The following is a 21,831-nucleotide window of genomic DNA, read 5'->3' as shown; positions in this document are numbered from 1 at the left end:
GGATTCTTTTCTTTCTTTCTAAAAGATAAACTAAGACTTGCTTGAATTTCTGGGAGAATTGGACTTTGAATTCTCTGATCATTTCTTTGCAGAGAATACTCCAGGTTAATGAATGACAGTGTAACTGAATATGCTTAATGTGATCTCATTACAGAGAAAAAAATATGGAAACACTTCCTTGTGTGTAAACTGAACTCTGGCCTCCGTGTGTTTGTCATGAACAATGACATGTTCTGACTTCATGCAGAGTATTTTAAAACCTCGATATGATTTTTAAAGACCATATGTCTTATTTTCCTCTTCACTTGTGCATAATGTTTTTTAAAAGTATTGTTTTTAAAGGCTGCATGCCTTATACTTCTTTCACTTTTATTTATTTATTTCTTCTTCTTTCACTTTAAAAGCCATCCAGTGTTTTGTCTTTATGTCATTTTGACAGCTAGGTCTTTTTCTTCCAAAAAACTCCCCCATCCTCTGATGGATCGTGATTCTCCTGCATTTTACTCGTAGGAGAACTGTGTTGATACCGTCTTTTCCTCTACTCTGCACGTGGTGAAAGATGAGCACAGGAAATAATAGACATAGAAACAGAGACAGCCCCAATGTTGTTCCTGCCTCAGTGGGCTCCTGCCTTGGTGTGTTAGGGCACCCCATGAAAAACAGAGTCAGACCAGGGAGGATGGGGTGGTCACAGTTGGTCTTGGGCCTCGATTTCTCTTAAACTTAGTGAATAATGTCTGAAATTAATGTATGAAATGTAGTGCGGAAGTTTTAGAAACTAAGATAAAGAAAGGAAGACTTAACTTAAAACAAAAAACAAACAAAAAAAACCCAAGGCTCCCTTTCTCAAAAAAAAAAAGCAAAAGTAATGCTTTCAGGAAGCTTATGACTTACAAAACATTGCTATGAAATAAAGTGAACTCTGCACATCTGTGGGCCTTTCCACTTCTTCTTGCTTAGCTGTTTTGAGAGTAACTCAGACCTTGAGAATACAATCCACCTGGTGGCCGCCTTTGGCTCATAATGAATTCCTTAACCTTGGTCTTTATTTTAATGGGCTTCCCTGGTGTCTGAGACAGTAATGCGTCTGCCTGCAATGTGGAAGACCTGGGTTCAATCCCTGGGTTGGGAAGATCCCCTAGAGAAAAAAATGGCAACCCACTGCAGTATTCTTGCCTGGAAAATTCCATGGACTGAGGAGCCTGGTAGGCTACAGTCCATGCGGTCGCAAAGAGTCGGACACAACTGAGCGACTTCACTTTCACTTTCTTTATTTTGGCGGTGCTAGAGCACTGCATGACTATGATGTGGTTTCTAAAACGTTATTGTTAAAAATACATTTTGGGCTTCCCTGGTGGAGCAGTAGTTAGGAATCCGCCTGGCAATGTAAGAGACACGGGTCTGATCCCTGATCCAGGAAGATTTTATATACTGCAGATCAGCTAAGCCCGGGTACCGCAACTATTGAGCCTGTGCTCTAGAGCCTGGGAGCCACAACTCCTGAGCCTGTGTGCCACAAGGGCTGAAGCTCACGCAGCCTAGAGCCCGTTCTCTGCAATTAGAGTGTAGGTCCCGCTTACTGCGACTAGAAAAAAAGTCCCAGCAGCAATGAAGACCCATCACAACCAAAACTAAAATAAATCAGTAAAATTAAAAAAAAAAATTATGGAACATTGTATGCAGTGCACAGAGTCATTTCAAGGAAAAAAAAGTGGGAGCAATGTTGAAATATTCTACTAATTCGGAGCACTGAAAGAAAGGAAGTAGTGAAAACATAGCTCCAGAACTTCCCCGGTGGTCCAGTGGTTAGGACTCTGTGCTTCCACTCCAGGGGGCCTACGTTCCTTCCTTGGTCAGGGAACTAAGATCCTGCATGGTCTGTAGCACAGCCAAAAAACAAAACAAACCCTGCCCCCTCCCCTTATCTCCTAGTTTGGTTGTTTTTGTTATTTTATAGGAGCAGTTTGGCAGCTTGAGTAAAAATGCTACCTTGGTCCTAGTAAAATAAATTAGTAGTCTGTTTTCTTTCGCACACCAGCTTTAATCTTTATAACTCATGGATGTATAATCTTGCAATATTTATTTAATGGTATTTTGGATGAATCATTGATGAAACAATTCTGACAGCAAGGCAATTTGCTGTGTGTGAGGGAAGTGCTAACACTAGCAGAATATATACTTCCTTACTTTATTTACAAGATAAATTGCTACTCATGAACTCTGTAACCCTCTACTAATTGGTCCCAAACAGCTTTTCTCAGAGACGGAGAAAGATGCCCATCTAACCTTGCTAGATGGGATATTTTTTGGTCTCTAGGGAAAAGTAAGATGTTAAAATATTTGTCCTGTTTTTCTGCAATTGTGGTAAAATACACATAAAATTTACTATTTTAACCATGTTTTCAAATGTACAGTTTGTCGACTAAAAAAAATTGCACAATGTGAAAGTTGCAAGTTAAGTTTTACTTGGGGAAAAATGAGGATTGCAGCCTGAGAGACAGCACCACAGGTGGCTCTGAGAAACTGCTCCAAAGAGGCAGTGGGGGAGGTCAATATATGTGATTTTGATGAAGGGAGAGTTCCTTTAATCAAGCAGTTATCTTTACAAAAGATTTTCTGCTAGTCACAAGAAGCTGATGTTACCATGAAAGAATTTAGTGCTTTTCTAAATGTGAAGAGGTGCAAGGATTGGACTTACAAAATCAGTTTCTGAAAATATCTAACTGTTAGGAAGACCTGTGCCACAAGTTTCCTTGGAGCAGCTGCTAAGTCGCTTCAGTCGTGTCCGACTCTATGTGACCCCATAGACGGCAGCCCACCAGGCTCCTCCGTCCCTGGGACTCTCCAGGCAAGAACACTGGAGTGGGTTGCCATTTCCTTCTCCAGTTCCCTGGAGCAGAGAGTGCCTTATTTCTGCTGTCCATCCTGAACTCCCTTCAGGGTGTGTGGAGACAGGATTCACTCCCCCGTTTAGGCAGATGGCAAATGACCTTGGCAAGCACCAATGTAGTAGACAAGTTTATGGGCATTAAGTATATTCACCTTGTTACTCAACCTTCACCACCATCTATTTCTAGAACCTTTTCATTTTCCCAAACTGAAACTGTACTGTTAAAGACTAACTCCTCAACAATCCACCTTTCCCCAACCCCTGTCCTCTGGGACTACCGCCATTCTGCTTTCTGTCTGTATGAGTTTGGTTACACTAGGTAATGTATATAAGTAGAATCATATAATATTTGTTTTTCTGTGACTGGCTTATTCATGTAGCATGATGTCTTCAAGGTTCATCTGTGTTGTAGCATGTGTCAGAATTGCCTTACTTTTTAAGACTGAATAACATTTCATTGTTTCTACTAAGTTTTGTTTATCCATTCATCTGTTGACAGGCTTCTGAGTTGTTTCTACCTTTTGGCTATTATGAGTAATGTTGCCATGAACATGGGTATTTCAAATATCTGTTCAAGTCTCTCTCCTCAGTTATTTTTGGCATATACTCAGAAGTGAAATTGCTGAATCACTGACTTTTGTTTAATTTTTTGAGGCACTACCAAATAGTTTTCAATTGTGGTTGTACCATTTTGCATTCCTACCAGCAATGCACAAGGGTTTCAATTTCTTCAAATTATGCCAATGATTATTACTTTCTGTTTTTCTGTGTTTGTTTTTACAATAGCTATTCTCATGAATATAAAATATTTCATTGTGGTTTTGATTTGCATTTCCCTAATGATTAGTGATGTTGAACATCTTTTCATGTGCTTATTGGCTGTTTGTATGTCTTCTTTGGAGAAATGTCTATTCACATCCTTTGCCCATTTTAAAATCAGGTTGTTCATTGTTTTGTTGCAGATTTGTAGGAAAGTCTTGTTTCTTTATAAACTGTGATTTTATGGCTATTTAACCTAAGCCTTGATTACCTCATCTTTAAAATTAGAATATTATTATTAACTACCTCAAAGTTGTATGGATTTCATTAGACAAGTTCTTTTTTTAAAAAAAGATTATTCTTTATTTTTGGTTGTGCTGTGTCTTTATTGCTGCATGAGCTCTTCTCTAGTTGTGGCGATTGGGGGCTACTCTCTAGTTGCAGTGGCTTCTCTCGTTGCAGAGCACGGGCTCTAGAGCATAGGCTCAGAAGTTGTGCACAGGCTTAGTTGCTCTGCAGCTCCGGGAAGTGGGATCTTCCCAGATCAGGGATTGAACCTGTGTCTCCTGCATTGGCAGGTGGATTCTTTACTACTGAACCACCAGGGAAGCCCTCAAGTTCTTAACAAACCACTTGACCCAGAATATGTGCTCATTAAGTGGTATCTATTATTTCTTGTTACATCATACCCAAACCACAGAGGTTGTAGGGAAGGAGCTGGCATTTAAGCACACAGATGTGTCCATCTTCAGAGCCCAACTCTTAATGTTAGTTTAGTGTGATGGTTAGCACATAACTTTTTCATGATCTTGTTTAAATACTCCTCGCCACAGTGCTCTTAGGCACTGAGTCTGCCTCGTCTATTTGTCTATTTCAGAATTATAGGAAGCAATTCTGAACTGGTGATGTACTAAGTAATGAGATTTTACTCTAAATTCAAAGAAAGCAATTATTGCAAAATCATGCAATTTAGCTTCCTTTGGAGATCACAGCACTGTTTTGGTTCTTGGTAGATTCTAGTTTAAATTTCCTCCATTCTGAACAGTATTAATTCTAAAACTTGTGTTTGAGAGTTTAAAAGAAATTTCTGTCTTATCATTCATTCAGTTAATAGTGATGACAGCTCTTTTACTGAGAGGAAAAAGAGACATAGGAAGCAAAGTAACTACTACCAGATGAGTGAAGAGAGCCAGTACAAGGTGGATCCAGGCAACTAACCAATCAATCCTAAGCCCTGTTGCCAACTCTGGCCACAAGTGTTTAATGTTGCCTTTCTTCTGTGTCAAGAACTGATAATCCAGTCTCTTGGGAAAACCCAGGGAAGGTTATATCAGTGATGACATGAAAACGCCCAGAAACCTATTTCCATAAATCCAAATGTAGGTGTGAAATTATTTCTTGAACACTTAATCTCAAAATGACATCAAACATGATTCAGCCTACATAATGATATCATAAATACATAATGAGGAAGCAATGAATTATTGACAAGTGAAACAGAACTGCCACCAAGTGAAATGTTGAACAAAAGTGCCTTATGTGTATTTTACATGATGCACGAATTTTGTATGGAAGGTGGGGCCCGCAGATCCATTTGGTTAAGTTCCAGGAAGAAGTCAAAGTCTGGGTGGGTGTTCCTCTATGACTGTTGCTGCTGTATTTCCCTTAGATATCTGAGACCTCCCCATGCTTAATTCTTTGTAACTTAGAGATGTGCCACACTTGAGGTTTTCAGCTGTCAGTGCAGTGTTCTTATTACACACTTAAAATATATATGCTAGCCCTGAGTCTATGGGTGGGGGGTGAAGTTCATTAAGAATATGCCCACAATGCGGGAAACTGGAGTTCCATCCCTGGGTTGAGAATATCCCCTGGAAGGGAATGGCTACCCACTCCAGTAATCTTGCCTGGGAAATCCCATGGACAGAGGAGACTGGCAGGCTACAGTCCATGGGTTCGCAAAGAGTACTACACGACTGAGAGACTAACACTTTCACTTTCAAAGTTCATGAAATATGAGTTTTTTGATAAAGCATTTAGCTTACCTTGTACAATTTAGATGCAGGAGAAAAGGTTACTGCCACTTACGAAACAAAGCTGGAAGGCTCTGCCTGCCCGTGAATCTCCCAAGCAGCCTCCTGAGTGCACATCTGCAACAAAGTACGAGTGAGATCTGATCATTCATAATTTATCTTTTTAGATATTGACAATAGTGGGTATGTCAGTGACTATGAACTCCAGGACCTGTTTAAGGAAGCAAGCCTTCCTCTGCCTGGCTACAAGGTGCGTGAGATTGTGGAGAAAATTCTAGCAGTTGCTGACAACAACAAAGATAGCAGAATCAGCTTCGAAGAGTTTGTATCGGTAAGTAATCTAAATCCTCTCCTTGGCTACTGGTGGGTTTGCTTCGAGCAGAATTTTAGTAATGTCATTACTTTCTTTGGTTAAATCTGGCTTCAGAAACCAGAAAAAACACTGCTTTTAAAGGATGATGATGGTAACAATAACAGCAATTTCCACAAATAATTCATAAAAGAAAGGAAAAGTTACTCTTAAATTGTTGGATTTGAAGTCAGGTTTAGATAATAATCATTTATCCTGTATTAAAACTATAGTTGAGTTTAAATGGTTATTGGCTGTCTCTGTAAGCAAAGTATTTTCATACCTTAGTACTTGGTCTTGAGAAGTGAAATATTTTTGTAATTGAAATAGCTAAGATTTGGAAGATATAGCTCCTAGAAACTGGTCGTTTTCTTGTGATAAGTTATATATGTTCAGTTTCTGTAAATGCCACCCGGTGAATTTTGATACCAGCTTTGAGTTCATCATTAAACTCCCTGGAGACTCAGGGAACTGAACAAGATACAAAATAATATATGACTCCACCAATAAAAGAAAAATAGAACTAAATACTGAGTATCATGTGTTTTAAACCTCTCAGGCTGAGAGAGATGACTAAGTTGCCGTTGCCAGCTGGCAGTTGAGCAAGGGCTGTCACTACCTTCTATCAACAGCACCATGACTGTGCTTTTTGTACAAAAATTAATGAAATAGTTTATTTACTAATATAAGTGAACAGATGTTTAGGAAATAGTAATGGTCTGCTTTTATATTCTTTATTCGTTGAGCTCCTTTCATACCAGGAACTCTGGTATTATGAGTAATGTGATGAACAAAAAGAGATGTAGCCCCAGCTTTCATGAAGTTTGTAGGTGGAGAGGAAGACAGAATCTCACAGAGAGGTAAAAGATGACTGATACATGCTCTGACAGAGCGAGACAGGTCGCTTGAAAGTTTGTGTAGGAGGAATTGAACTTGGTGGGGAGATGAGAGAATGCACAGAGATTCAGTGAAATGGAACTGTCTCCAATGCTGTGAAGACAGAATTGCCGTCTGAAGGAAGATGTTAAACAGATAAAAGGAGTGGGTGGGGAAAATAAGTAACTGCAAGACGGGCTGAGGTGATGGCATGTGTAGAGCCTCTGTGGCTTTAGGGATAGTAGATGTTCTCAAGCACTTGGGGAAAAAAGCATCAGTGTGGCTGGAGCTGAGATATTGAGGGCTAGGAATGTGTTTAGACAAGTGAGTCAGGGTCAGATAATCAGGCCCTTGTAGAATTTTTTGTTTTTATCTAAGAGCAAAAGGAAGCCGTTGATGTGGGAGGAATAGAGTATGAACTGACATGATCAGATATGCATTGTTTAAAACTCACTCTGGCTGTTGCATGGAGAACTGATTGAATTCAGTCTAGCCGGGCTCCAGAGTCGCCAGTGACAGGACCTGGCAGAGGGCACTTGTTGAAGCCTGTGTAATTTCCTATAAACGCTGACTCCTTGACTTTAACATATACATTGAAGCTGTTCAGATTGGAAAATATCTTCATTAAGACATTTAAAAATCTTTATCATGTACTTAGTTATCCTTTAGTTGTTAGTACAAGAGATCACAGCAAGTCTAGATGAACAATTTCAATGTGTACAATTTGAGCTTAATTATAGGTTGTGGTGCAAACCTTTTTCCATTTCATGTTTTTATAAAATGACATGAGGGTTATCTGCCTACACAAGCAATAAATGCAAGAACAACTGATTCGTATTTATTTTTATGTCATTCCAAATAAATAACTATCTTTTACACAGCAAGGATTTTAATGGCTATCTAATCGAGGGTCAATTTTACTTCTCTCCCATTCCAGCTAATGCAAGAGTTAAAAAGCAAAGACATCAGCAAAACATTCAGAAAAATAATTAACAAGAGGGAAGGGATTACTGCTATTGGAGGAACTTCATCCATTTCCAGTGAGGGCACACAGCATTCTTATTCAGGTAACCAACCACCTGCTCCAAATTTAATCTTTCAGTCACTGGTTCATTCAACAAGTCCTGTATTTCACAGGATCTAAGATGCCATTTATTGTAATTTACACCATTGTTTTATATGCCATTGTTTTATAAGCCATTGTTTTATAATGAGACTAAATTATAATGTGCCATTAGATTTGAAATGTATCATAATTTCAGAAGTGTCAGAATGAAAAATCCTGGAATTATTTAAGATAGGTAATAGTAAGTGAATGTTTACTGTGTGTTAGACACAGTGGACAAGAGATTAGAAACAGCAAAATAGGAGTTTATATTTTCAGCATTGAATGTGTTTAATCATGACCTTGGGGTGGATTTTTCATCCTGACTGGTGACATGAGTTTAGTTTGTTGCTGCTGCTGCTGCTAAGTCACTTCAGTCGTGTCCGACTCTGTGCGACCCCATAGACGGAAGCCCACCAGGCTTCCCCGTCCCTGGGATTCTCCAGGCAAGAACACTGGAGTGGGTTGCCATTTCCTTCTCCAATGCATGAAAGGGAAAAGTGAAAGTGAAGTCGCTCAGTCATGTCTGACTCTTAGTGACCCCATGGACTGCAGCCCACCAGGCTCCTCCGTCCATGGGATTTTCCAGGCAAGAGTACTGGAGTTGGGGTGCCATTGCCTTCTCCGGAGTTTAGTTTAGACCTATAATTTTAGGGATGGTGAAGAGGTTTATTGGAAGGACTCCCCATTTTGGAGGAGCTGAGATTCCCAATTCATCTTTTATCAGACAACTCAGTAACTAGTAGAGCACAGCACCTGGTTTGCTTGATCCGATAGAATCACTGGACCGTTGCCCAGTGGGAGATCCCGAGTCACATGGACTCCGAAGAGGAGACAGCTTGCCCCATGCTAAGGCTACTTCTCAGGATCAAGATGCCTAAAAACCTTTGGCCAAGTTCTTTTTGTTCATTTGACATAATTAGAACTATACTCTTGGAATTTTTGATAAAAACTCACTTTAACTTTTCCCTCTTTCTTTCTTTGAGGTCTGAATCTGTTAATTCTCCTCTTGATTCTCTTGCTTTCTAAATGGATTTTCCTCTAATAATACACTCACACTTCTACTCACCGTATATATTTTCCTAACTTTTTCCCACTAGGGAAGTGCAGTGGTGAAGGCAGTGGTCTATAACTCCTACCTCCTTTTTTTGAAAGGTACTTACTCTTTAGCTCTGTTTCTGCCTGTCCATTCTAATGAAATGGCATCTTCATTTTTTATTAAGGTATAATATGCATTTAGCGAATTGCTGCAATGGTTATGTGTATATTTCAGTGAGTTTTCACATGTGTACGCATCTTGTAGCTACATTCATGCAGCTGCCCAGTAGATTAACATATAACATTTTCTTCACCAGGATTATTTCTAGATTATTTAAGTCTAATAATATGTAAATTATTATAATACATAAATACAAAAACTCTATGAAAGTAAATGTACACCATTTTGAGCATTTCATATTACAAAGATTTTCTTGCTTAAAGGACTTTAAATAAAGTAAAATCAGATTTTTCCCCTTAAATTGAAGGAAAAAGAGAAAGTGAGGAAAGGGAGGAAGAGAAGAAGTGAGAGGTTCTGGGCTGGTAGAGCTACATGAAAGACAGGAGTAATTTTTCCATTGATTTAAAACATTTCTTTTTGATCTTGTTGGTTCTAGCAGTCATTACTGATTATAAAGGTAACCCAAATGAATGAACCTGTAACCATTTCATAGATATGGTCATTTAAAAAATTTTAAATCCAATTTATTTAAGATAAAAAAAAATTCACCGATTTCTTCCACTCTCCATCACCCCTTGCTTCTTGTAACCACCAGTCTGCTCTCTGTATCTATGAGTTTCAGTTCTGTTCTCCAGATTCTACATTAAAAAAAATGAGATTATACATAGCATATGCATATAAGTATATGTGTGTATATATATAACATATATGTATATATAGCATACATATATAAAACATATACATATGTATGTATGCAAAGCATATATATATATATAAAGCATTAACATTTCCTTCGCCCTGAGTGGCTCCCTCACGCCTCTAGCCGTAACTGTCCACTTTTCTGATGTCTGTCACCATAGATTTTTTTTACTTGTTTATTGAGGTATAAGATGCACAGAGTAAAGTGCATACAGTGCCCTATTGTTAAGTATATGTCTTGATGGTTTTTTTACATATGAATACACCCACATAACCATTATTTAAAGCCCAACACAGAACATTTAGGGGCTTCCCAGGTGCACTAATGGTAAAGAACTTGCCAGCCAATGCAGGAGATGTAAGAGACTTGGATTCAATCACTGGGTCAGGAAGATCCCCTGGAGGAGGTCAGGGCAACCCACTCCAGTATTCCTGCCTGGAGAATCCCATGGACAGAGGAGCCTGGTGGGCCATAGTCCATAGAGTTGCAGAATCGGACACAACCAAAGTGACTTTTCACACATGCACAGAACATTTAACTGCTTTAAAGAAAAGAACAACTTTGTTGAGACATAATTGAAACACCATGAATCTTTCTAGTTTTTAGTATATTCACAGAGTTGTAGTATATCAGCACCATGTAATTTTAGGACACTTTCATTACCCCAAAGGGAAACCCCATGCTTGTTAGCAATCACTACCCATTTCCCCCTCCCCCCAGCCTTGGGCGACCATTAATCTACTTTTTATTTCCATAGATTTGCCTATTCTGGAAATTTCATAGAAATGGAATTATACAGTAACGACTTTTCACTTGACAGGCTTCTTCCCTAGCAGAATATTTTCGAGGATCATTCATGTTGTGGCATGTATTGTACATCATTCTTTTTTATGGCTGAATCATTTCTGTTCTGTTGCTAATATCATGTTTTGTTTATCCTTTCAACTGCTGATAGACATTTGAGTTGTTTCCACTTTTTGGCTATCATGAATAATACTGTGTGAACACTTGTGTCCACATTTTTGTGTGGACATATGCTTTGAATATGTCCACACAAAAATGTGGACAGGCTGTATATTGTCACCCTGTTTATTTAACTTCTATGCAGAGTACATCATGAGAAACGCTGGACTGGAAGAAACACAAGCTGGAATCAAGATTGCCGGGAGAAATATCAATAACCTCAGATATGCAGATGACACCACCCTTATGGCAGAAAGTGAAGAGGAACTAAAAACCCTCTTGATGAAAGTGAAAGAGGAGAGTGAAAAAGTTGGCTTAAAGCTCAACATTCAGAAAACAAAGATCATGGCATCCGGTCCCACCACTTCATGGGAAATAGATGGGGGAAACAGTGGAAACATGTCAGACTTTATTTATGGGGGCTCCAAAATTACTGCCGATGGTGACTGCAGCCATGAAATTAAAAGACGCTTACTCTTTGGAAGGAAAGTTATGACCAACCTAGATAGCATATTCAAAAGCAGAGACATTCCTTTGCCAACAAAGGTCCGTCTAGTCAAGGCTATGGTTTTTCCTGTGGTCATGTATGGATGTGAGAGTTGGACTGTGAAGAAGGCCGAGCACCGAAGAATTGATGCTTTTGAACTGTGGTGTTGGAGAAGACTCTTGAGAGTCCCTTGGACTGCAAGGAGATCCAACCAGTCCATTCTGAAGGAGATCAGCCCTGGGATTTCTTTGGAAGGACTGATGCTAAAGCTGAAACTCCAGTACTTTGGCCACCTCATGCGAAGAGTTGACTTATTGGAAGAGACTCTGATGCTGAGAGGGATGGGGGGCAAGAGGAGAAGGGGACGACAGAGGATGAGATGGCTGGATGGCATCACTGACTCGATGGACGTGAGTCTCAGTGAACTCTGGGAGTTGGTGATGGACAGGGAGGCCTGGCGTGCCGCGATTCATGGGGTCGCAAAGAGTCGGACACGACTGAGCGACTGATCTGATCTGATCTGATGCTTTGAATTCTCTAAGGTATATACCCAGGAGTGGTCATTTGTTAACTCTATGTTTAACATTTTAAAGAACTACCAAACTGTTTTCCAAAGTGGCCACAGCATTTACATTCCCACAAGCAATGTATGAAACTCCCAATTTCTTTCCATTCTCGACAACATTTGTTGTTGTCAATTTTGTTTATTACAACCATCCAGGCGTTGTGAAGTGATATCTCATTTCTAGTTCCTATCAGTTCAGCTCAGTTCAGTTGCTCAGTCATGTCTGACTCTTTGTGACCCCATGGACTGCAGCATGCCAGGCCTCCCCGTCCATCACCAACTCCCTGAGTTTACTCAAACTCAAGTCCATTGAGTCAGTGATGCCTTCCAACCATCTCATCCCCAGTCATTCCCTTCTCTTGCCTTCAATCTTTCCCAGCATCAGAGTCTTTTCTAATGAGTCAGTTCTTTGCACCAGGTGGCCAAAATATTGGAGTTTCAGCATCACATCAGTCCTTCCAATGAATATTCAGGACTGGTTTCCTTTAGGATGGACTGGTTGGATCTCCTTGCAGTCCAAGGGACTCTTAAGAGTCTTCTCCAACATCACAGTTCAAGCGCATCAATTCTTTGGTGCTCAGCTTTCTTTATAGTCCAACTATGAAGAAATAATAATTTCTTTCCCTTTCCCTGCCCATTTTTTCATACCTATTAAAAATGTACCTTTTAAATAGTTCCTTCCCCATAAATAGCCTTTTGTTGATCAACCTGATGAGAAATTTTTCTTTCTTTAAATTCTTTGAAACATTGCTTATATCTCTCTTGTGGTATGTTCATTTATTGCATTTCTTCATATATCTGTTTTATCATTACCTTAAAAATTCCTTGATGGGAGTTATAACATCTTCAGGTCAGTGCAGTCGCTCAGTCGTGTCCAATTCTTTGCAACCGCATGAATCGCAGCACGCCAGGCCTCCCTGTCCATCACCAACTCCTGGAGTTCACCCAAACTCAGGTGCATCGAGTCGGTAATGCCATCTAGCCATCTCATCCTCTGTCATCCCCTTATCCTCCTGTCCCCAGTCCCTCCCAGCATCAGGGTCTTTTCCAATGAGTCAACTCTTCACATGAGGTGGCCAAAGTACTGGAGTTTCAGCTTTAGCATCATTCCTTCCAATGAACACCCAGGACTGGTCTCCTTTAGGATGGACTGATTGGATCTCCTTGCAGTCCAAGGGACTCTCAAGAGTCTTCTCCAACACCACAGTTCAAAAGCATCAATTCTTTGGCACTCAGCTTTCTTCACAGTCCAACTCTCACATCCATACATGACCACAGGAAAAACCATAGCCTTGACTAGATGAACCTTTGTTGGCAAAGTAATGTCTCTGCTTTTCAATATGCTATCTAGGTTCGTCATAACTTTCCTTCTAAGGAGTAAGCGTCTTTTAATTTCATGGCTGCAGTCACCATCTGTAGTGATTTTGGAGCCCAGAAAAATAAAGTCTGACACTGTTTCCACTGTTTCCCCATCTATTTCCCATGAAGTGGTGGGACCGGATGCCATGATCTTCATTTTCTGAATGTTGAGCTTTAAGCCAACTTTTTCACTCTCCACTTTCTCTTTCATCAAGAGGCTTTTGAGTTCCTCTTCACTTTCTGCCATAAAGGTGGTGTCATCTGCATTCCAGCTTGTTCTTATCTTTAAATCCACTGATTTAAATCCACTTTAAACCTTTAAATCCACTGATTTAAAGATAAGTCCCTAAGGAGGTATGTATAGTGAGGCAAGAAGATAAGAAGACAGATAATGATCTGTACAAAAGTAAATATTTATGTCTTTATTGATTGATTGTGATACATTAAATTTTGAGAGTACCTGCCCAATATGCCTTTAGGAAAATTACCTAGTTCTAGGAATTAGGGCAATAAACAGGAAGTCCAGCTACCCTGTGATGGGAATGAGCATTATTTTCTTTCAGATTTTGTTAAATCATTTTTATGCTTACAGAATAATAATAAAACAGTAGAACAATTTTCCTTTAAGTTCCTTCCTACTTTCTTCACTGCATAGCCCACCAATATTTTTCTGCCTAAAGATAAATATTCCCATGCTAGAAGCCACAGCTTGAGAAGTTGCAGATGAAGATGGCTGATAGTCATACTGGTATTTAGTTGTGTTAGTTTCCTTATAATAGAAATTTCACAGAAATGGAGCTATGTTATTCATTCAAATAACTCAATTAAAATTAGTATTCAGTTGTAAGTTACAAATCACAACTTTATGAAAAATTTTTTTCTGGGACAGGTGGAATTGATTGATGTGGTTATTTGTTTCTTACATTTTCCCCTTGGGATGTGTGTGTGTGTGTGCGCGCGTGCATGCGTGTGTGTGCATGAATTGACCTCTGATGTTTGGTCCCTGATCCATTAATTCTCAGAAGAAATATATGTGAAAAGTTTTAGAATCAAACCGAATATTTATTTTGCTCATTTAAGCTATATGCCTTCCTCGTCCCTAATATATTGATGAAAAAGTGGAATGAATTACTCTTTCTCCTTAAACCTAAGCCCTCTTAAACCGTTTAGTGTTTCAGTAGAGTTTTTAAAATTGGCATTTATTATTTTTGAACAGAAATTTTAAAGTATATTTTTGTAGTGCAGTAGGTGAAATGAGGTATGGCAACTAAGATTTTCTGTTTTCAGAGGAAGAAAAAGTGGCTTTTGTTAACTGGATAAACAAAGCCCTGGAGAATGACCCTGACTGTAAGCATCTCATACCGATGAACCCCAATGATGACAGTCTGTTCAAATCACTTGCTGATGGCATCCTTCTTTGGTGAGTTGAGCACTGGGTTAAGGGAGCTGTGTTCTTACTGTCTCCACTGAAGAGTAGTCAATGAAAACTACAATTCAGTGAGTCCACTGTTTTTTGAAATTAGTTAACAAGTAGTACACAGTTCTTGAAGTTTTTATATTGCATAGAAAATTAAGTACAATATGTTTTCCAAGATTTTCCTTCAAATGCAATCTCTTATTTGGTATCTTTTTCATTTATTTTCTTAATTATGCCAGGAAACCTTTACCTCTCCAATGCATTTAATTATGTTCATAGGGTTTCTTTTTTCTTTTTTTGGCTGCATGTGGCACATGGGATCTTAGTTCCCTGACCAGAGACTGAACCCAGGCCACAGCAGTGAAAGCTCTGAGTCCAAACCACTGGACTGCCAGGAAATTCCCCGGAATTTTTTTTTTCTTCACTTATCAATATGGCGTGCTGTGATTCATGGGGTTGCAAAGAGTCGGACACAACTTAGCGCCTGATCTGATCTGATCTATCAATAACGGAGTGTTGATTAAGGCAATGTCACCCCACGCCAGTACTCTTGTCTGGAAAATCCCATGGACGGAGGAGCCTGGCAGGCTGCAGTCCGTGGGGTCGCTAAGAGTCGGACATGACTGAGCAACTTCACTTTCACTTTTCACTTTCATGCATTGGGGAAGGAAATGGCAACCCACTCCAGTGTTCTTGCCTGGAGAATCCCAGGGACAGGGGAGCCTGGTGGGCTGCCGTCTCTGGGGTCGCACAGAGTCGGACATGACTGAAGCGACTTAGCAGCAGCAGCAGCAGATCATTGACTAGAACTGAAACATGAGGAACTATAATAGAAATATATACCTCATTTGTGCTTAAATCAGATTAATATTTTAATTTGATATTGTATTCATGGCTCTTTGCAATCTGTTTCTGCTTCAGTTCAGTTCAGTTCAATTCAGTCGCTTAGTCGTGTCCAACTCTTTGCGATCCCATGAATTGCAGCATGCCAGGCCTCCCTGTCCATCACCATCTCCCAGAGTTCACTCAGACTCATGTCCATCGAGTTGGTGATGCCATCCAGCCATCTTATCCTCTGTTGTCCCCTTCTCCTCCTGCCCCCAATCCCTCCCAGCATCAGATTCTTTTCCAATGAGTCAACTCTTCGCATGAGGTAGCCAAAGTACTGGAGTTTCAGCTTTAGCATCATTCCTTCCAAAGAACACCCAGGGCTGATCTCCTTTAGAATGGATTGGTTGGATCTCCTTGCAGTCCAAGGGACTCTCAAGAGTCTTCTCCAACGGCTGTCTCTGCTTACTAGACTGTAAACTCTCTAAAGGCATTATCTTTGTGCTTGGTTGTGTGTACTGAAGACCCAGCATACTTCTTTGTAAAACTAGATGTCTTTTATTTTTTAAGTTTATAAAAATACAGAAAATGTTCAAAGAAGAACATAACCACCATGAATATTAACAGCCATAAGAAGCTATTATTGATATTTTGGCACATTTCCTCAGTCTTTTTTCTGTGTGTTTACTTAAAAAGAAAAAACTACCCACAGTTACGGGATATTAATTTTCAAGACATTCAGTTCAGTTCAGTTCAGTCACTCAGTCGTGTCCGACTCTTTGTGACCCCAAGAATTGTATCTTAGTCCACCTACAATTCAGATCTCTTCCTGTAACCTTCAGAGTAAATTGCTATTATGAATTGAATGGGTGTTTTCTTATCTGTGTTTCATAATATAAAATGTATTCTAAAACACAGAAGTAAAATTTATGTTAGTTTCTTTTAAAATGTGTGAATTATTGAAATTTTTGGTCAAGTCTCTGCTCTTTATTTTTCTGCAACAACAGTAATTTTAACACTGTTGACCACTATATGAAATTTGACTTCTTGAGGATTTTTTGTTTTATATTTCAGGCTGCTGAATGTCAATGATCATTAAATGAAATAAAAGCAAGATTCACATAAAGATAATGCAAGACTTTGAAAAAATTAGAAGAAATGCTAAGATTACTATTACAGTGAATGATGAATTCGATTTAGATTAGGGAATATTTCTTAGGTTTTTAAAATTAAATCCCTGAGATGAAGTATATTTTAAAGAAATGGATTATTACTTTTCAAAATTTAACTTTATTGTTTACTTCAAAAATAAACTAAAAACATTTCTGAGTGTCTTAAACTGATTTATTCCCATTTTCTCTTTAGCAAAATGATCAACTTATCTGAACCAGATACAATTGATGAAAGAGCCATTAATAAGAAAAAGCTCACCCCCTTCACTATTTCTGTAAGTATTTGTCCTTTGCTGGTAATCATCTTACTGTAAGGATCATGGATCCCTTATGAATTGATCTTTAGGTCCAGGCAAAACCATTCATTTAACCTACTTTTGGTTTCCTATAAAAGCTAGATTTTTACTAAGTAAAAATGCAGCTGAATTTTTTTAATGAAGAAATTAAGATTCAGACTATGTTGGATGAAATTTCTTAGGAAAATAGTATTCAGATTAAGTTATTATAATTGTTATTTTCATTAATGAATATTTGCTTGATGCTAGTGTTCTTGTTGGTTGAGATAAAAATACTCCATGGTTTTACCACATCTTTTACCATTGCACAAAATTTTAACCATTTTTTTGTACCAAACTGTTTTGTAGTCAGCTTTTCCATTCAGATCTTGTTAAAATTCAGGAATTTATAGTCAACAGTTTTCCCCTTAAAATCTCTGGCTCAATAGGAGAATATTATATTAAGTACATTTTAGGTATCAGACACTGTCCTAAACACACCACATGAATTACCCTGTGACTTCTCCCAACGGCCTTAAAATAAAGTAGATACTCTGATTTTAAAGATGAGGAAACTGAAGCACTGAGAGGTTACACATTGGACGAGCCATGATCCCAGTAGTCTAGCTCCAGAGCCCATCCTTAAAGGAATTTTGGTTCAGTTCAGTTCAGTTCAGTTCAGTCGCTCAGTCGTGTCCGACTCTTTGCGACCCCATGAATCGCAGCATGCCAGGCCTCCCTGTTCATCACCAACTCCCAGAGTTCACTCAAACTCACGTCCATCGAGTTGGTGATGCCATCCAGCCATCTCATCCTCTGTCGTCCCCTTCTCCTCCTGCCCCCAATCCCTCCCAGCATCAGAGTCTTTTCCAATGAGTCAACTCTTCACATGAGGTGGCCAAAGTACTGGAGTTTCAGCTTTAGCATCATTTCCTCCAAAGAAATCCCAGGGCTGATCTCCTTCAGAATGGACTGGTTGGATCTCCTTGCAGTCCAAGGGACTCTCAAGAGTCTTCTCCAACACCACAGTTCAAAAGCATCAATTCTTCGGTGCTCGGCCTTCTTCACAGTCCAACTCTCACATCCATACATGACCACAGGAAAAACCATAGCCTTGACTAGACGGACCTTTGTTGGCAAAGGAATGTCTCTGCTTTTGAATATGCTATCTAGGTTGGTCATAACTTTCCTTCCAAGGAGTAAGAGTCTTTTAATTTCATGGCTGCAGTCACCATCTGCAGTGATTTTGGAGCCCCCCAAAATAAAGTCTGCCACTGTTTCCACTGTTTCCCCATCTATTTCCCATGAAGTGATGGGACCAGATGCCATGATCTTCCTTTTCTGAATGTTGAGCTTTAAGCCAACTTTTTCACTCTCCTCTTTCACTTTCATCAAGAGGCTTTTGAGTTCCTCTTCACTTTCTGCCATAAGGGTGGTGTCATCTGCATATCTGAGGTTATTGATATTTCTCCTGGCAATCTTGATTCCAGCTTGTGTTCTTCCAGTCCAGCGTTTCTTTTGTTTATATGTATTTAATTTTTTTTTTTTGGCTGCATGTGTGGATCTCAGTTCCCATACCAGGGATTGGAACCCATTTTCCCTGAGTGGAAGTGCAGAGTCTTAACCTCTGGACTGCCAGGGAAGTCCCTGTATCCATCCTTTTAATCATCATGCTATACTGCCACTCTCCTGAGGTGGTAGTAATAAGCAACTAGTTAATATGCAAATCATAGCTGTGGCTATTAAAAATGAGCTACTACTAAGCTGTTTCCTTCATTTCTATTGGCAGGGTATAATTCTTGATTTTGCTAAGGTTATTAAGTCTCTTCTATAAGGAAGCTACATCCTTTAGAGCAGTGGTACTTGGTTAGTCTCAGACTAAGGGTTCCTCCCATTTCCTGTTATCCTGAAGAAGTATATAATTGGCTGTTGACTAACACGGCTTTCTTGACCCTCACTTTCCAGTAATGTTGCATGTTCCTAGCAGAAACTATTATTCTTGAAGAAGCTCCTTTCAGACTGTAATGGCCAGAAGTTTATTTTCTTTCCCATCTTGTGTCAGATGTGAAAGAAATACCTATCATCTAATACCTATCATTGTTGAAAATACTTACATTTATCTTTTTAGGATACTTGTCACACAGTTTTTTATGTTCCTGAATCTGAACTGCAACATCTCTTACTATTGTATAAATTAATTTTTAAATTAATTTATTACAAATTTAAATATTGCTTCTAATACTTACATGTCATGCATTTGGAGAAAATAAAGAAAAAATGTTCTGCAACTATTTTGCAATAACTGTAGGATGTGTCTGAGGGACTGTTTAATATTTCTATTTTTAAAGGTAGCATTCTTCTACCAATATGAGTAGGGTTAATAGTCTAGGTCTTTAGGATGCTTGAAAAAGAGTACTAACGTAGAATGAGAAAAGACAGTCTTCTGGGAAGAGGCAAAGTGTTCCTGTGATTGTTAAATCAGTTTTGTTTACTCAGTAATTTTAGAGCTCTGGGAATAGATCTGCCAGAAAGCTACCAGTTTCCCATGAAACTTTATCTTGAAGAAGCCTAATACATTTGTAAAAGATTGTGATAGTATAGTTTTTCACCTCACGATGATAGGTTTATGATGTATCAAGATGTATGAAAGGAGAGAAATATAAAAGGATGAAAATGACGTACGGTGACTGTGAAAGCAAGGGAAAGGGACCGATCAAGTAGCTAACAGCAGGATTCATGTATGATCTTGGAGACTTATCTCTCTTCCTACCCAATGTGTTACAGAGCTGCATTCTTTGGATTGTTTATCATTATTGGAAAAAATTAGGTAAAAGTCTGAAAAATGGATGTCAATGATTTAAGGACCTAAAAGTCAGGAAACTAGTGCAAGAGTAGGTACAGGAGATTGAATCTGTTCCTTATAAATGCAAAACATCCATTGTAATTGATATATTCACATATATACAAAGTTGTATGTATATACTTTACCCTTACATATGTATACAAATGTACAAACACATGTGTTAGTCTTCATTTCAATTATAGTTTAAGCAGGGAAAACATAAATCTCATTTGTATGTTGCAAATGGAGTAAAAGTGATGGTATGTAAAATAAGAATGAAATCTGAATAACAAATAATGTCTTTGTCCTTACTGACCCAAGAAATATATAACAGAGCTCTCCAAAAAATAATTAACAAAAGAGGACCTATCTGGAATTGAAGCCTTATTGGCAATGAAAATTTGCAAGGTGGAATGAATAAAAAGAGAGAAAAGCTGCAGTCCCTATTTGAGACTGTTAAAACTGCCATGTTTGCTTGAGTCTTTTGTTAATATCTCTGGAAGGTAAGATACCCTATTTTACAGGTTAAGACACTGAAACACAAGGAGGGACAAGCACTTCTCTAATGTCTCAGTTGTTGGAGCTTCCCTAGTGTCCTTTTCTATCCCCACCAACACAGGTCTTCAGGAAGAAAGGCTGAGCATGACGGGCAGTTGTCCATGACAGAACTTGGAGAAGAACCTCTGTGTGGGGTTCTCCTGTTACTTCTTATTTTTCAGAATTGACTCCAGACAATAGCAGTCATTCTAGTCCCTCATCACCAGTAGGGCAATATTGTATTTCAGTTCAGTCCGTCAGTTCAGTTGCTCATTTGTGTCCGACTCTGCAACCCCGTGGACTGCAGCACACCAGGCTTCCCTGTCCATCACCAACTTCTGGAGCTTACTCAAACTTATGTCCATCGAGTTGGTGATGCCATCCAACCATCTCATCCTCTGTTGTCCCCTTCTCCTGCCTTCAATCTTTCCCAGCATCAGGGTCTTTTTCCAGTGAGTCAGTTCTTCGCATCAGGTAGCAAAAGTATTGGAGTTTCAGCTTCAGCATCAGTCCTTCCAATGAATATTCAGGATTGATTTTCTTTAGGACTGAGTGGTTGGATCTCCTTACAGTCCAAGGGACTCTCAAGAGTCTTCTCCAACACCACAGTTAAAAAACATCAGTTCTTCAGCACTCAGCTTTCTTATGGTCCAACTCTCACATCCATACATAACTACTGGAAAAACCATAGCTTTGACTATATTGACCTTTGTTGGTATTGTGTTTACCAATTAGAAACTACCATTTATTTGAAAGGAAAGAAAATTGTTTTGCCACTGATTTAGCCATATGAAACTCATCTCATCACCCTTTTCTGGGTCTGAAGCTGCTGTCTCTAAAAGTGCCATCTCACTGTGCTTTGTATCGGTTAGTGCTGGAGAAATCTTGAAAAGCGTATGTACAAAACTTGTAAATTTTTATATTTTGGAACTTTGCTTCTTTGGGGTTGAGGCAAACTGGTCACCCCTCTGCCTGTGAGAGCTCTCTACAGTCTGTGGGCTAGCAGTGTGCTGATCTTTTAAAGTTTCTTTCCCTACCCAATCCCCCTTTTTTGATGAGGTTTCAGTGAGGGCTGTTAGGGGTGCATCCTGCAGCTTAATTGGCTTAAAATGTTCTCTCCTTTGGTGTGGTCTCTTTGGGGACCAATTGGGAGAAAAAAAACCAATAGTGTAACTGTTTTGATACTGAAAATTGATAAATGTCTTTTTGAAATAACCAGTCCCTCCAAAATAAATAAATCCAATATGACAATCTCAAAAAAAAAAAAAGAAACTACCATTTATTTGAGGAAGCACATTTTCACTCCTTATTTTCAACCCATTTTTTGCCAATTACTTGTAAGTCATTTGCAATACTTGTAAAACCAACATCTCTGAGTAAAATTAACATCAAAAGCTGGTTGTCCACATGTCACCAACATAACTTGTAGGTATGACAAAGCTGAGTTTCACTGCT

The 21,831-nt window shown here is 39.0% G+C and overlaps 1 protein-coding gene across 3 annotated transcripts in view; it reads left to right on the top strand.

Moving 5' to 3' along the window:
- PLS1 (plastin 1) overlaps positions 1-21,831 on the top strand; it is a 127,604-nt gene that overhangs the window by 70,443 nt on the left and 35,330 nt on the right. For all 3 annotated transcript variants that reach the window (XM_061419559.1, XM_061419566.1, XM_061419575.1), the window contains 4 exons: positions 5,850-6,013; positions 7,845-7,974; positions 14,593-14,725; positions 16,916-16,997. In XM_061419559.1, the coding sequence (XP_061275543.1) occupies positions 5,850-6,013; positions 7,845-7,974; positions 14,593-14,725; positions 16,916-16,997 (509 nt within the window). The remainder of the gene's footprint in view (positions 1-5,849; positions 6,014-7,844; positions 7,975-14,592; positions 14,726-16,915; positions 16,998-21,831) is intronic.

Source organism: Bos javanicus, chromosome 1 (assembly GCF_032452875.1).
Source record: "Bos javanicus breed banteng chromosome 1, ARS-OSU_banteng_1.0, whole genome shotgun sequence".
Lineage (NCBI taxonomy): Eukaryota > Metazoa > Chordata > Mammalia > Artiodactyla > Bovidae > Bos > Bos javanicus.
The sequence above is the reverse complement of the archived record's forward strand: the minus strand, read 5'-3'. Positions and strand labels throughout refer to the sequence as shown.